This window comes from Oncorhynchus keta, chromosome 21 (genome assembly GCF_023373465.1).
Source record: "Oncorhynchus keta strain PuntledgeMale-10-30-2019 chromosome 21, Oket_V2, whole genome shotgun sequence".
Classification (NCBI taxonomy): Eukaryota; Metazoa; Chordata; class Actinopteri; order Salmoniformes; family Salmonidae; genus Oncorhynchus; species Oncorhynchus keta.
The window spans coordinates 55673160-55686038 of NC_068441.1; the positions used below are offsets into that span (position 1 = coordinate 55673160).

The window sequence follows — 12879 nt, forward strand, 5'->3', positions numbered from 1 at the left end:
ACACAATTTTATAAGAAATCGATCGGGAAAGTGAGACAGAGATTGTTGGAGGAGGATTCATTTAGCGATTCCAAAATGGAGGAATATTTTTTGAACAGAGAGGACATCGTTTTGGACATGGTAAGTTCTTCTCATGCTAATGCCGTTGTTTGAATATAATATAAAAATATGAAATAGCCTATTTGAGGCTGTTGAGGGGAGGGCAGGCCCACAACAATGGCCAAAGTGAAATGGAGACAGTAGATACAGCTGGTCTGTCATAATATAATAGAGACAGTAGATCTAGCTGAAATGTCATAATATAAAATAGACAGTAGATCTAGCAGGTCTGTAATAATACAGTATATTCAACCTTATGTTCCTTTCGTACTTTATATATATCTGTTTGTTATACCTGTTGATACAGGACTCATATATGAAACTATTCCATTTTTTTCTTCCTCTTTTGCAGCCAGTATTTGTACTTGCACATCCTCATCTGCACACATTATCACTCCAGTGTAAATGCTCAATGTAATGACTTCGCCACCTATTGGCCTATTTGTTGTCTTCCCTCCTTACTTCATTTTTGCACAAACTGTAGCATATCTTTCTATTGTGTTATTGACTGTACGTTGTTTATCCATGATGTAACTGTTGTTTGTGTCGAAACTGCTTTGCTTTATCTCTGGTCCAGGTCGCAGTTGTAAATGAGAACTTGTTCTCACCTGGCCTACCTGGTCAAATAAAGGAGAAATAAAAAATAAAACAAAAATGATGAAAATTACTGGTTAAATAAAGGTAAAATAAAACATAAATAAAATGTTTTTAAAAAATCATGCTCTCGCTGGAATAGAAGCAGTTATTTATGTTGTTCAAAAGAAAGACTACTAAGGCTAACAGACAAAGCAGGCCATTGTAACGAAACCGGGAAACGGCTGAGGCAAAGGCTGCCCCAGTGGTAACTTTAAGTATACCCCTCTCCATCAGATTGGCCAGATATCAACCTAACCGTATTTTTTAAACTAGTGTCACTAATTTAAACATGGTAGTGATCAGCGATCTTCAACAGCCCTTCTTCAGTACATAATTCTAAAAGTTCCTGATGGAACGAGAATGAACTACTTCCCCTCTGCTGAGCACACCAGACCATAACAAGAGAAAACGCCAATCACACTGGGCACTACAGGAGATAGATGAGATACATAAGGAGCTTCCCCAAATCCTACAATAACTCAACTCCTAGCCCGTGGGAGACAATTACGCACCAGCCCACTGGCATGGAAAAACCTCTTCCAGCACGCTGGGAGGATTCCCACCAGCCATGGATGTGCCCCCGCGACAACTGCTCCACACAAAAACAACAAAATAACCATGCCCAACATGTTCCAAAGTGGAACACGTCGCTAAGCTTAACAGGGGAAAGAAAGGCTATAGCTCCGGGTAGCAAATGGCACTACCCTACCCAAATCTCCCACTAAGGTACACAGCCGATTGTACTCACCTCCTCGGACCGACGGCCTAACAGCGAGTAGAGCAAGAGTTTCCAGCCTGGGCAGAGGCCTGGAAACTAACCAATGTTCCTCTCCAAGGCAGCACACAACCAACTCTCCACCGCAGGGGCAAGTTTACCAAACCCCGCAACTCAAAACAAAAAGATGCAAACAAAACACCTGGAGTTTTCTCCCAAACAAAATACACTCATCAGGTAACTTAACCAAGTTCTACTTTACTGGACAACCAAAATCACAGATCCGTCTCTACGGCACGATACCGAACACTTATAGGACTATGCAGTGAATACCAAACAAAGCACATCCCAATTAGTGTCAACCCATCATTATTATTCCCCACTTGACACTGAACCGACTCGTAAGCCTGTAACAAAAACGCAGAGACCAGGTAATAGCAAAAATATATCTATTAACTCATACACCTCCGCTGTCTTCAACCAGGATCTCAGCGATCACTGTATCCGCTACGGATCCGCAGTCAAACGACCACCCTCATCACTGTCAAACACTTCCTAAAACACTTCTGCGAGCAGGCCTTTCTAATCGACCTGGCCCAGGTATCCTGGAAGGATATTGACCTCATACCGTCAGTTGAGGATGCCTGGTCATTCTTTAAAAGTAACTTCCTCGCCATCTTAGATAAGCATGCTTCGTTCAAAAAATGCAGAACTAAGAACAGATATAGCCCTTGGTTCACTCCAGACCTGACTGCCCTCGACCAGCACAAAAACATCCTGTGGCGGACTGCAATAGCATCGAATAGTCCCCGCGATAAGCAACTATTCAGGGAAGTCAGGAACCAATACATGCAGTCAGTCAGGAAAGCAAAGGCCAGCTTCTTCAGGCAGAAGTTTGCATCCTGTAGCTCTCACTCCAAAATGTTCTGGGACACTGTAAAGTCCATGGAGAATAAGAGCACCTCCTCCCAGCTGCCCACTGCACTGAGGCCAGGTAACACGGTCACCACCGATAAATCCATGATAATCGAAAACTTCAACAAGCATTTCTCAACGGCTGGCCATGCCTTCCTCCTGGCTACTCCAACCTCGGCCAACAGCTCCGCTCCCCACCGCAGCTACTGCCTCAAGCCTCCCTGCTTCTCCTTTACACAAATCCAGGTAGCAGATGTTCTGAAAGAGCTGCAAAACCTGGACCCGTACAAATAAGCTGGGCTTGACAATCTGGACCCTCTATTTCTGAAACTATCCGCCGCCATTGTCGCAACCCCTATTACCAGCCTGTTCAACCTCTCTTTCATATCGTCTGAGATCCCCAAGGACTGGAAAGCTGCCGCGGTCATCCCCCTCTTCAAAGGGGAGACACCCTGACCCAAACTGTTACAGACCTATATCCATCCTGCCCTGCCTATCTAAGGTCTTCGAAAGCCAAGTCAACAAACAGATCACTGACCATCTCGAATCCCACCGTACCTTCTCCGCTGTGCAATCTGGTTTCCGAGCCGGTCACGGGTGCACCTCAGCCACGCTCAAGGTACTAAACGATATCATAACCGCCATCGATAAAAGACAGTACTGTGCAGCCGTCTTCATCGACCTCGCCAAGGCTTTCGACTCTGTCAATCACCATATTCTTATCGGCAGACTCAGTAGCCTCGGTTTTTCTGAATGACTGCCTTGCCTGGTTCACCAACTACTTTGCAGACAGAGTTCAGTGTGTCAAATCGGAGGGCATGTTGTCCGGTCCTCTGGCAGTCTCTATGGGGGTGCCACAGGGTTCAATTCCTCGGGCCGACTCTTTTCTCTGTATATATCAATGATGTTGCTCTTGCTGCAGGGCGATTCCCTGATCCACCTCTACGCAGACGACCACCATTCTGTATACTTCTGGCCCTTCCTTGGACACTGTGCTATCTAACCTCCAAACAAGCTTCAATGCCATACAACACTCCTTCCGTGGCCTCCAACTGCTCTTAAATGCTAGTAAAATCAAATGCATGCTTTTCAACCGTTCGCTGCCTGCACCCGCACGCCCGACTAGCATCACCACCCTGGACGGTTCCGACCTAGAATATGTGGACATCTATAAGTATCTAGGTGTCTGGCTAGACTGTAAACTCTCCTTCCAGACTCATATCAAACATCTCCAATCAAAATCAAATCTAGAATCGGCTTTCTATTTCGCAACAAAGCATCCTTCACTCGCGCCGCCAAACTTACCCTAGTAAAACTGACTATCCTACCGATCCTCGACTTTGGCGATGTCATCTACAAAATAGCTTCCAATACTCTACTCAGCGAACTGGATGCAGTTTATCACAGTGCCATCCGTTTTGTCACTAAAGCACCTTATACCACCCACCACTGCGACCTGTATGCTCTAGTCGGCTGGCCCTCGCTACATATTCGTCGTCAGACCCACTGGCTCCAGGTCATCTACAAGTCCATGCTAGGTAAAGCACCGCCTTATCTCAGTTCACTGGTCACGATGGCAACACCCATCCGTAGCACGTGCTCCAGCAGGTGTATCTCACTGATCATCCCTAAAGCCAACACCTCATTTGGCCACCTTTCCTTCCAGTTCTCTGCTGACCTGTGACTGGAATGAATTGCAAAATCGTTGAAGTTGGAGACTTTACTCTCCCTCACCAACTTTAAACATCTGCTATCTGAGCAGCTAACCGATCGCTGCAGCTGTACATAGTCCATCGGTAAATAGCCCACCCAATTTACCTACCTCATCCCCATACTGTTTTTATTTATTTACTTTTCTGCTCTTTTGCACACCAGTATCTCTACCTGCACATGACCATCTGATCATTTATCACTCCAGTGTTAATCTGCTAAATTGTAATTATTCGCCTACCTCCTCATGCCTTTTGCACACAATGTATATAGACTCTTTTTTCTTTTTTCTTTTTTTTCTACTGTGTTATTGACTTGTTTATTGTTTACTCCATGTGTAACTCTGTGTTGTTGTTTGTGTCACACTGCTATGCTTTATCTTGGCCAGAGTCGCAGTTGTAAATGAGAACTTGTTCTCAACTGGCCTACCTGGTTAAATAAAGGTGTTCTCAACTAGCCTACCTGGTTAAATAAAGGTGTTCTCAACTGGCCTACCTGGTTAAATAAAGGTGTTCTCAACTAGCCTACCTTGTTAAATAAAGGTGTTCTCAACTAGCCTACCTGGTTAAATAAAGGTGTTCTCAACTGGCCTACCTGGTTAAATAAAGGTGTTCTCAACTGGCCTACCTGGTTAAATAAAGGTGTTCTCAACTGGCCTACCTGGTTAAATAAAGGTGTTCTCAACTGGCCTACCTGGTTAAATAAAGGTGTTCTCAACTGGCCTACCTGGTTAAATAAAGGTGTTCTCAACTGGCCTACCTGGTTAAATAAAGGTGTTCTCAACTGGCCTAACTGGTTAAATAAAGGTGAATATATATATATATTGTGTGTAGTCAGTAGTGTAAGTGAGTGGTTGTGTGCATAGATGGTGATAATGAGGGGTGTTGAGAGGTGCCAAAACAAACAAGCCTAGGTGTGTCCCATTTTGCTGACGACACTTCCGGCTCTGCCCACCGACACCCTACTGAGGAAAACAAAGAGCAAAGAGACAGAGTTCGGCAGATGGAGTGGGAAGATCATCACAGCTTCCAACTGTGTGGCAACAGTTTGGGGTAGGGCCTTTCCTAATTCAGCACAATGCCCCCGTACACAAAGCGAGGTCTGTACAGAAATGGTTTGTCGCGATCGGTGTGGAAGAACTTGACTAGCCTGCACCAAGCCCTGCCCTCAACTCCATTGAACACCTTTGGGATTAATTGTAACGCCGACTGCGAACCAGGCCTAATCGCCTAACATCTGTGCCTGACTTCACTAATGCTCTTGTGGTCACAACTCTTGTGGTCTTGTGGTCACAGCAATGTTCCAACATCTAGTGAAAAGCCTTCCCAGACTTGTGGAGGTTGTTGGGGTGGCAAGGTAGCCTAGTGGTTAGAGTGTTGGACTAGTACCTGGAAGGTTGCAAGTTCAAACCCCCATGCTGACAAGGTACAAATCTGTCTTTCTGCCCCTGAACAGGCAGTTAACCCACCGTCATTGAAAATAAGAATTTGTTCTTAACTGACTTGCCTAGTTAAATAAAGGTAAAATTAAATAGCAACTCCATATTAATGCCCATTATTTTTGGAATGAGATGTTCGACTAGCATACTTGTCCACATACTTTTAGTCATGTAGTGTATCTTACTTAGATCGCAGAACACATTCTCTTGGGGCACTGTCATTAGAATAACACGTGCGATTGGCAACAGTTTTCCATCCTCTTTGGATTGGCTTCCGAAAATATTCGAGTTCCGTTACGTCTGACTGAAGTATCCAATGAAAATTGCATCTAAAAACATCTGGCCAATACGATGAGAGTGGGCGGGACATCGTCCAGAAAGCAATAGTTCTTTGGTGTCAGTCAGTAGCTTAACAATTATTGTCTTAGCTTCAGAACTTGTGTGTGTTAGCCTGGCAAAGTTGCTGGAGTTAATAAACTATATAGATTCATTTGCCTACAACGTACAGTTCTGTTATGGAACTGGACAAAATGGACGAGAACGACTGGAAATACCACGGAGAGGGCAACAAAAGCCTAGTGGTTTCTAATGTCCAGGTGAGCTAGCTAATGTTAGGTCAGTAAGCTAAAATCTTGGTAGCTAGCATATGCTACTAACTAGCTAAGTAGCTAATATATTAGCTCGCTGGTCAGGTTGTCTGGCGTCGTCCAGGTCTGTAAAAGCAAAAAGTGGGAAGTAAAATATTGTTTATTTTACTTGTCACTAGATTGTTTGCCTAGTAGTCGACTGATTTAATGTGGGTTTTTTTCTCTCTACCCACATCAGTTGCTAGCTACCAAATATCAAGCTAGCGTCGTAGCTAACGTTAGCCACATTTAGTGCCTTGGAAATCAAACGAGCAATGTATTTACGGTAGCAAGCAAGCAAGCTAGCTAGCTAACTTTAACCTTGCTGAGTTATCACATGGGTTCCAGCAGATGACTCTCACTCCACCTTTTTAAATATATATTTAGGTACCTTCTTTAAAATGATTTCCCATGCTGATATTTTTCAACACTCTTCCTATCCAGCACGCCAGAGTCCTTCGGCTCCTGAAGTATTCTACAGAAGATGCCGAAAACTCGCATAAGGTTAGAAAATCTTTTCCCTAATCCCCCCACCCCCATAACAATTACAACCATAAACTGTCAGATCTTGGTTTGTTAACAAAAGATATGCTCCTAAATCGAAATGTCTTAAGCAAGGCAAGGCGGAGTAACGTTACGTTGTCACCACATTCTGATCTTTGGTCATTTTTTTGTTGTATTTTTCCTCACTAAAGGTTAGGATTATGGGAGGGTTAGCTGATCCCAGATCTGTCCATTTACTTGTGTAAGGCACTCAAAGGTCCAGTTTAGGATGAATGGCTTTCATTGACTGCTTGTATCAACCAAGCGAGTGAAGGCACAAACACAAGTATCCCGTCATTGCATTTACACAGAGCTCTGAAAACATGAACATGATTGTCCCAGAGACCTAATTTCTCTTGACGATCTGTTTCTTCTCTTCCAGACAACAGAACAAGCTTTTCGCCACATACAGAACATAGTTGACTATAGTCAAAATGTCATGAAGCCACTGCTGGGGAGAAATTCGTCCACAATGGAGTAAGACATTATATATATTCTGTGCTAACCATGTTGTTGTAAATAGCATGGAACCTTTCCCCCAATATGTTATGAGGTTAACTGTTTGGTTAAAGGACAGTTCTTTTGCCACATGTTACTAATAAAGTTAGCAAATCCAGTTGAAAGGTTATGGTCAGTTCTGTTCCCTGATACAGCTTTGTATGATAGTATATGCTATAGATACACCGATCAAAGCATTATTGTATGATAGTATATGCTTTTGATACATTTCAATCAATGCATTATTGTTTGTGTAGGAGGCTGTGAAGCTCCCCTGGACTTTGTCCGACAGCTGTCATTGAAGGTTCAGCAGGAAAGACCAGGTACGTGTCGCCTTTTTAGTTGTCAGGGTTTGGCATCTTCAGGTTGTCATGAAATATGACACGTCACATTTCCTTGTGTTGTTGTGGAATACATCAGCAGACTAAGCTGTGGGGCGTGTGGACGTGTGCAGTTAGTGGTGACAGAATGCTATCTACAGGTAGTGGAATCTACAGTCTATGTGTCTTGTGTAATGGAACTCTAAATTGCTTTGTATTTATTTCGTCATTATGAGGAAAGGACTTCTTTATGACTATAGTTAAAACCTACACATCAACGGCCAGTTCCCAGACACTGGTGACCACAGTCGGGGATTGAAAATCAGTCTCCAAGGAGATTCTCTGTTGAAAGAGCTGTTTGGTTCAGAACTAGGCTCAATGTGTCGGGGGGCCCAAAAGTCTGTGACTGAAGTTGTCGTGAATGTGTTATAACAACCCATCTGTCTGTGTGTTCCATGTCATGGCAGAGTCTCGCTGTGACAAAGTGATGGATACGTTGAGTGGATGTGCCTTGTGTCTGCCTAACCTCACCCAGCTCTCCTCCTGCTGCTGCTGCAGAGAACACAGACCTCCTCTCTGTATAGAGATTAAGGTACAGTCTCGGTCCTCTCCCTATAGAGATTAAGGTACAGTCTCGGTCCTCTCCCTATAGAGATTAAGGTACAGTCTCGGTCCTCTCCCTATAGAGATTAAGGTACAGTCTCGGTCCTCTCCCTATAGAGATTAAGGTACAGTCTCGGTCCTCTCCGTATAGAGATTAAGGTACAGTCTCGGTCCTCTCCCTATAGAGATTAAGGTACAGTCTCGGTCCTCTCCCTATAGAGATTAAGGTACAGTCTCGGTCCTCACCCTATAGAGATTAAGGTACAGTCTCGGTCCTCTCCCTATAGAGATTAAGGTACAGTCTCGGTCCTCTCCCTATAGAGATTAAGGTACAGTCTCGGTCCTCTCCCTATAGAGATTAAGGTACAGTCTCGGTCCTCTCCCTATAGAGATTAAGGTACAGTCTCGGTCCTCTCCGTATAGAGATGAAGGTACAGTCTCGGTCCTCTCCCTATAGAGATTAAGGTACAGTCTTTGAGCCCTGGTAAAAAGTAGCATGCACACACTACCGTTCAAAAGTTTGGGGTCACTTAGAAAGGTCCTTGTTTTTGTCCATTAAAATAACTTCAAAGGCCAGCATCCCGGAGTTGCCTCTTCACAGTTTGACGTCGAGACTAGTGTTTTGCGGGTACTGTTTAATGAAGCTGCCAGTTGAGGACTTGTGAGGCGTCTGTTTCTCAAACTAGACTCTCTAATGTACTTCTCCTCTTGCTCAGTTGTTGACCGGGGCCTCCCACTCCTCTTTCTATTCTGGTTAGGGCCAGTTTACGCTGTTCTGTGAAGGGAGTAGTACACAGCGTTGTACGAGATCTTCAGTTTCTTGACATTTTCTCGCATGGAATAGCCATAATTTCTCAGAACAAGAATAGACTGATGAGTTTCAGAAGAAAGGTCTTTGTTTCTGGCCATTTTGAGCCAGTAATTGAACCCACAAATGCTGATGCTCCAGATACTCAACTAGTCTAAAGATGGCCAGTTTTATTGCCTCTTTAATCAGGACAACAGTTTTCACCTGTACTAACATAATTGCAAAAGGGTTTTCTAATGATCAATTATCATTTTAAAATGGTAAACTGTGATTAGCTAACACAGCGTGCCATTGGAACATAGGAGTGATGGTTGCTGATAATGGGCCTCTGTACACCTGTAAAAATCAGCCATTTCCAGCTACAATAGTCATTTACAACATTAACAATGTCTACACTGTATTTCTGATCAATTTAATATTATTTTAATGGACACAAAAAGAAGGTGCTTTTCTTTCAAACACAAGGACATTTCTCAGTGACCCAAAACTTTTGAGAGGGAGAGAGACCGACCATTTGGGACGGCCTCAGTCATCTCCCCATTTTATACATTTTTAAGGATGGAGCTATAGTTGTAGAAGAGTAGAAAGTTAAAGCTCATTGAGAAACACTGTAGAACCGGTTCTCAAAACCAATTTACATTCCTGGTTAAACAATGATTAAATAAACAGATTATGTAAACTTGACAAGAGTTTTTTTTTTTTTTTTAATATACAAATACACAGACCGTGAAAAGACATGTGATGACACTCCTTTTATAAGGACCTGGGTTATTGAATATAGGATTAAAGGAAAACTGAGTCAGAAGTCATGGGGGTTTTTGATGTCAAGCGATAAAGGGACAAGTGTGTTTTTTTATTTTTTTATTTTTTTTTTAAGCTAAAAAAAAAGAACCGTGTTGTTGAATCCACTTAATCAAGTCAGCCACGGTGACTCACTTCTGGTCTCGTGTTTCACAGCCCAAATGTGGATTTCTGCCACCCTCTAGACACGTTGATTTAAGGAAATCAAGAACCAGGTCTGCCGCTTCTGCATGCATCAACATTTTAAGGAGTTCACATTGTTTAGGATCGACGTTGGAATAACCTGTCGTACTACATTAGTTTGATGACCTAAGAGTTCTTCAATGAGAAAATGACGTGTACATTGCCTAAACAAATAGAACAGAGCACACCCTCTGCTTCACTTGACTGGTCCTTTTGACTATACCAGAGAATAGACTGGGGCCAGGACATCTACCAGAGAATAGACTGGGGGCCAGGACATCTACCAGAGAATAGATCAAATGCACATTCTACCTAGAGAATAGATCAGGGCTAGGACATCTACCAGAGAATAGACTGGGGGCTAGGACATCTACCAGAAGAGAAGACTGGGGGGGCTAGGACATCTACTAGAGAATAGACTGGGGCTAGGACATCTACCAGAGAAATAGACTGAGGCTAGGACATCTAGGACATTCTACCAGAGAATAGACTGGGGGGCTGGGACATCTACCAGAGAATGGACTGGGGCTAGGGACATCTGCAGAGAATAGACTGGGGCTAGGACATCTACCAGAGAATAGACTGGGGCTGGGACATCTACCAGAGAATAGACTGGGGAGCAGGACATCTACTAGAGAATAGACTAGGGGTTAGGACATCTGCAAGAATAGACTGGGGAGCTAGGACATCTGCCAAAGTAGACTGGGGGTTAGGACATCTACAAAGATGAACTGGGGCTAGGACATCTACCAGAGAATAGACTGAAACTCAGGACATCTACCAGAGGAATAGACTGGAGGCTAGGACATCTACTGGAATGAACAGGGGCTAGGACATCTACCAGAGAATAGACTGGGGGGCTAGGACATCTGAAGAGAATAGACTGGGGGCTAGGACATCTACCAGAAATAGACTGGGGGCTAGGACATCTACTAGAAGAATAGACTGGGGCTAGGACATCTACCAGAGAATAGACTGGGGGCTAGGACATCTACCAGAGAATAGACTGGGGGTTAGGACATCTACCAGAGAATAGACTGGGGCTAGGACATCTACCAGAGAATAGACTGGGGGCTAGGACATCTACTAGAGAATAGACTGGGGGCTAGGACATCTACCAGAGAATAGACTGGGGCTAGGACATCTACCAGAGAATAGACTGGGGGCTAGGACATCTACCAGAGAATAGACTGGGGGCTAGGACATCTACCAGAGAATAGACTGGGGGTTAGGACATCTACCAGAGAATAGACTGGGGGCTAGGACATCTACCAGAGAATAGACTGGGGGTTAGGACATCTACCAGAGAATAGACTGGGGGCTAGGACATCTACTAGAGAATAGACTGGGGGCTAGGACATCTACTAGAGAATAGACTAGGGGTTAGGACATCTACCAGAGAATAGACTAGGGGTTAGGACATCTACCAGAGAATAGACTAGGGGTTAGGACATCTACCAGAGAATAGACTGGGGGCTAGGACATCTACCAGAGAATAGACTGGGGGCTAGGACATCTACCAGAGAATAGACTGGGGGCTAGGACATCTACCAGAGAATAGACTGGGGGCTAGGACATCTACCAGAGAATAGACTGGGGGCTAGGACATCTACCAGAGAATAGACTGGGGGCTAGGACATCTACTAGAGAATAGACTGGGGGCTAGGACATCTACCAGATAATAGACTGGGGGCTAGGACATCTACCAGAGAATAGACTGGGGGTTAGGACATCTACTAGAGAATAGACTGGGGCTAGGACATCTACCAGAGAATAGACTGGGGGCTAGGACATCTACCAGAGAATAGACTGGGGGCTAGGACATCTACTAGAGAATAGACTGGGGGCTAGGACATCTACCAGAGAATAGACTGGGGGCTAGGACATCTACCAGAGAATAGACTGGGGGCTAGGACATCTACCAGAGAATAGACTGGGGGCTAGGACATCTACTAGGGGCTAGGACATTTGTTATTGTGAAAGTTGAGTGTTGTGATCAGTGTCTGCCCCCTGGTGGTGAGACTGGATAACTGCACCCCGGGTGGAGACAAAACTGACTGAGTTTTGTGCTCTTCTCTCTCACTCAACAGTTGGCCCATGGAAAGTGGAAACGGCTGAGCCGGTACTGTCCCTTAGACCTGTTCTCGGGGTAAGTGACGGTACACGTCACCTGCCCAGTTATCAGCTCAATTCAAGGGGCTTTATATTGACGTGGGAAACATATTTACATTTACAAAACAAGTGAAATAGATGATAAACAAAAAAAGAACACAAAAGTGCACAAAATAATGAAGACCTTTCACATCATATGTATATATATATACAGTGTTGTAACGATGTGCAAATAGTTAAAGTACAAAAGGGAAAATAAATAAACATAAATATGGGTTGTATTTACAATGGTGTTTCGCTCTTCGACGTGGTTGACCTTTTCTTGTGGCAACAGGTCGCACATCTTGCTGCTGTGATTGTCACCATCTTGTGGTACACAGGGTATATCTACAGCCATTGATCTGACCATGCTCTCGTCTGTATATGATTCCACAGCATGTGGATGAAGTGCCATGTGTACTCAGCCTGAATCTCTCTCTCTCTGCTTATTAGGAACAAACAGAGAATGTCCCTAGCCATCAAGCACTTGATAGAGGAACCTCAAAACAACTTTAAAATCTTCAAGGTATGTATCTCTGCGGTATACCTGTCGTACCCATTCTGCAACAGTAGTCATCACGTTTCATTGCACAATTTATTATTTCACTCTGACCCTGTCTGTCTCTATCCTGTCTGTCTCTATCCAGACTGGATCTATCCTGTCTGTCTCTATCCTGGGTGGATCTATAGCTGTCAGGGTTATTAACCCTGTCTGTCTCTATCCAGACTGGATCTATAGCTGTCAGGGTTATTAACCCTGTCTGTCTCTATCCTGTCTGTCTCTATCCTGTCTGTCTCTATCCTGTCTGTCTCTATCCTGACTGGATCTATAT

At 44.1% G+C, this 12879-nt stretch overlaps 1 protein-coding gene and 2 long non-coding RNA genes across 3 annotated transcripts in view; all 3 read left to right on the top strand.

Moving 5' to 3' along the window:
- Positions 1-5880: 5880 nt before the first annotated feature.
- Positions 5881-12879, top strand: part of LOC118381784 (inositol-pentakisphosphate 2-kinase-like) — a 42704-nt gene continuing 35705 nt past the window's right edge. Inside the window, exons 1-6 of the mRNA XM_052474585.1 lie at positions 5881-6109; positions 6584-6643; positions 7065-7159; positions 7485-7503; positions 11986-12044; positions 12500-12572. Of these exons, the coding sequence (XP_052330545.1) occupies positions 6029-6109; positions 6584-6643; positions 7065-7159; positions 7485-7503; positions 11986-12044; positions 12500-12572 (387 nt within the window). The 5' untranslated portion in view covers positions 5881-6028. The remainder of the gene's footprint in view (positions 6110-6583; positions 6644-7064; positions 7160-7484; positions 7504-11985; positions 12045-12499; positions 12573-12879) is intronic.
- LOC127910469 (uncharacterized) lies at positions 7452-9939 on the top strand. The gene is made up of 3 exons (XR_008074982.1): positions 7452-7503; positions 7968-8092; positions 9869-9939. It is a non-coding gene; the product is annotated as an uncharacterized LOC127910469 (long non-coding RNA).
- LOC127910470 (uncharacterized) lies at positions 8115-8507 on the top strand. Its single transcript, XR_008074983.1, has 3 exons — positions 8115-8228; positions 8263-8330; positions 8365-8507. It is a non-coding gene; the product is annotated as an uncharacterized LOC127910470 (long non-coding RNA).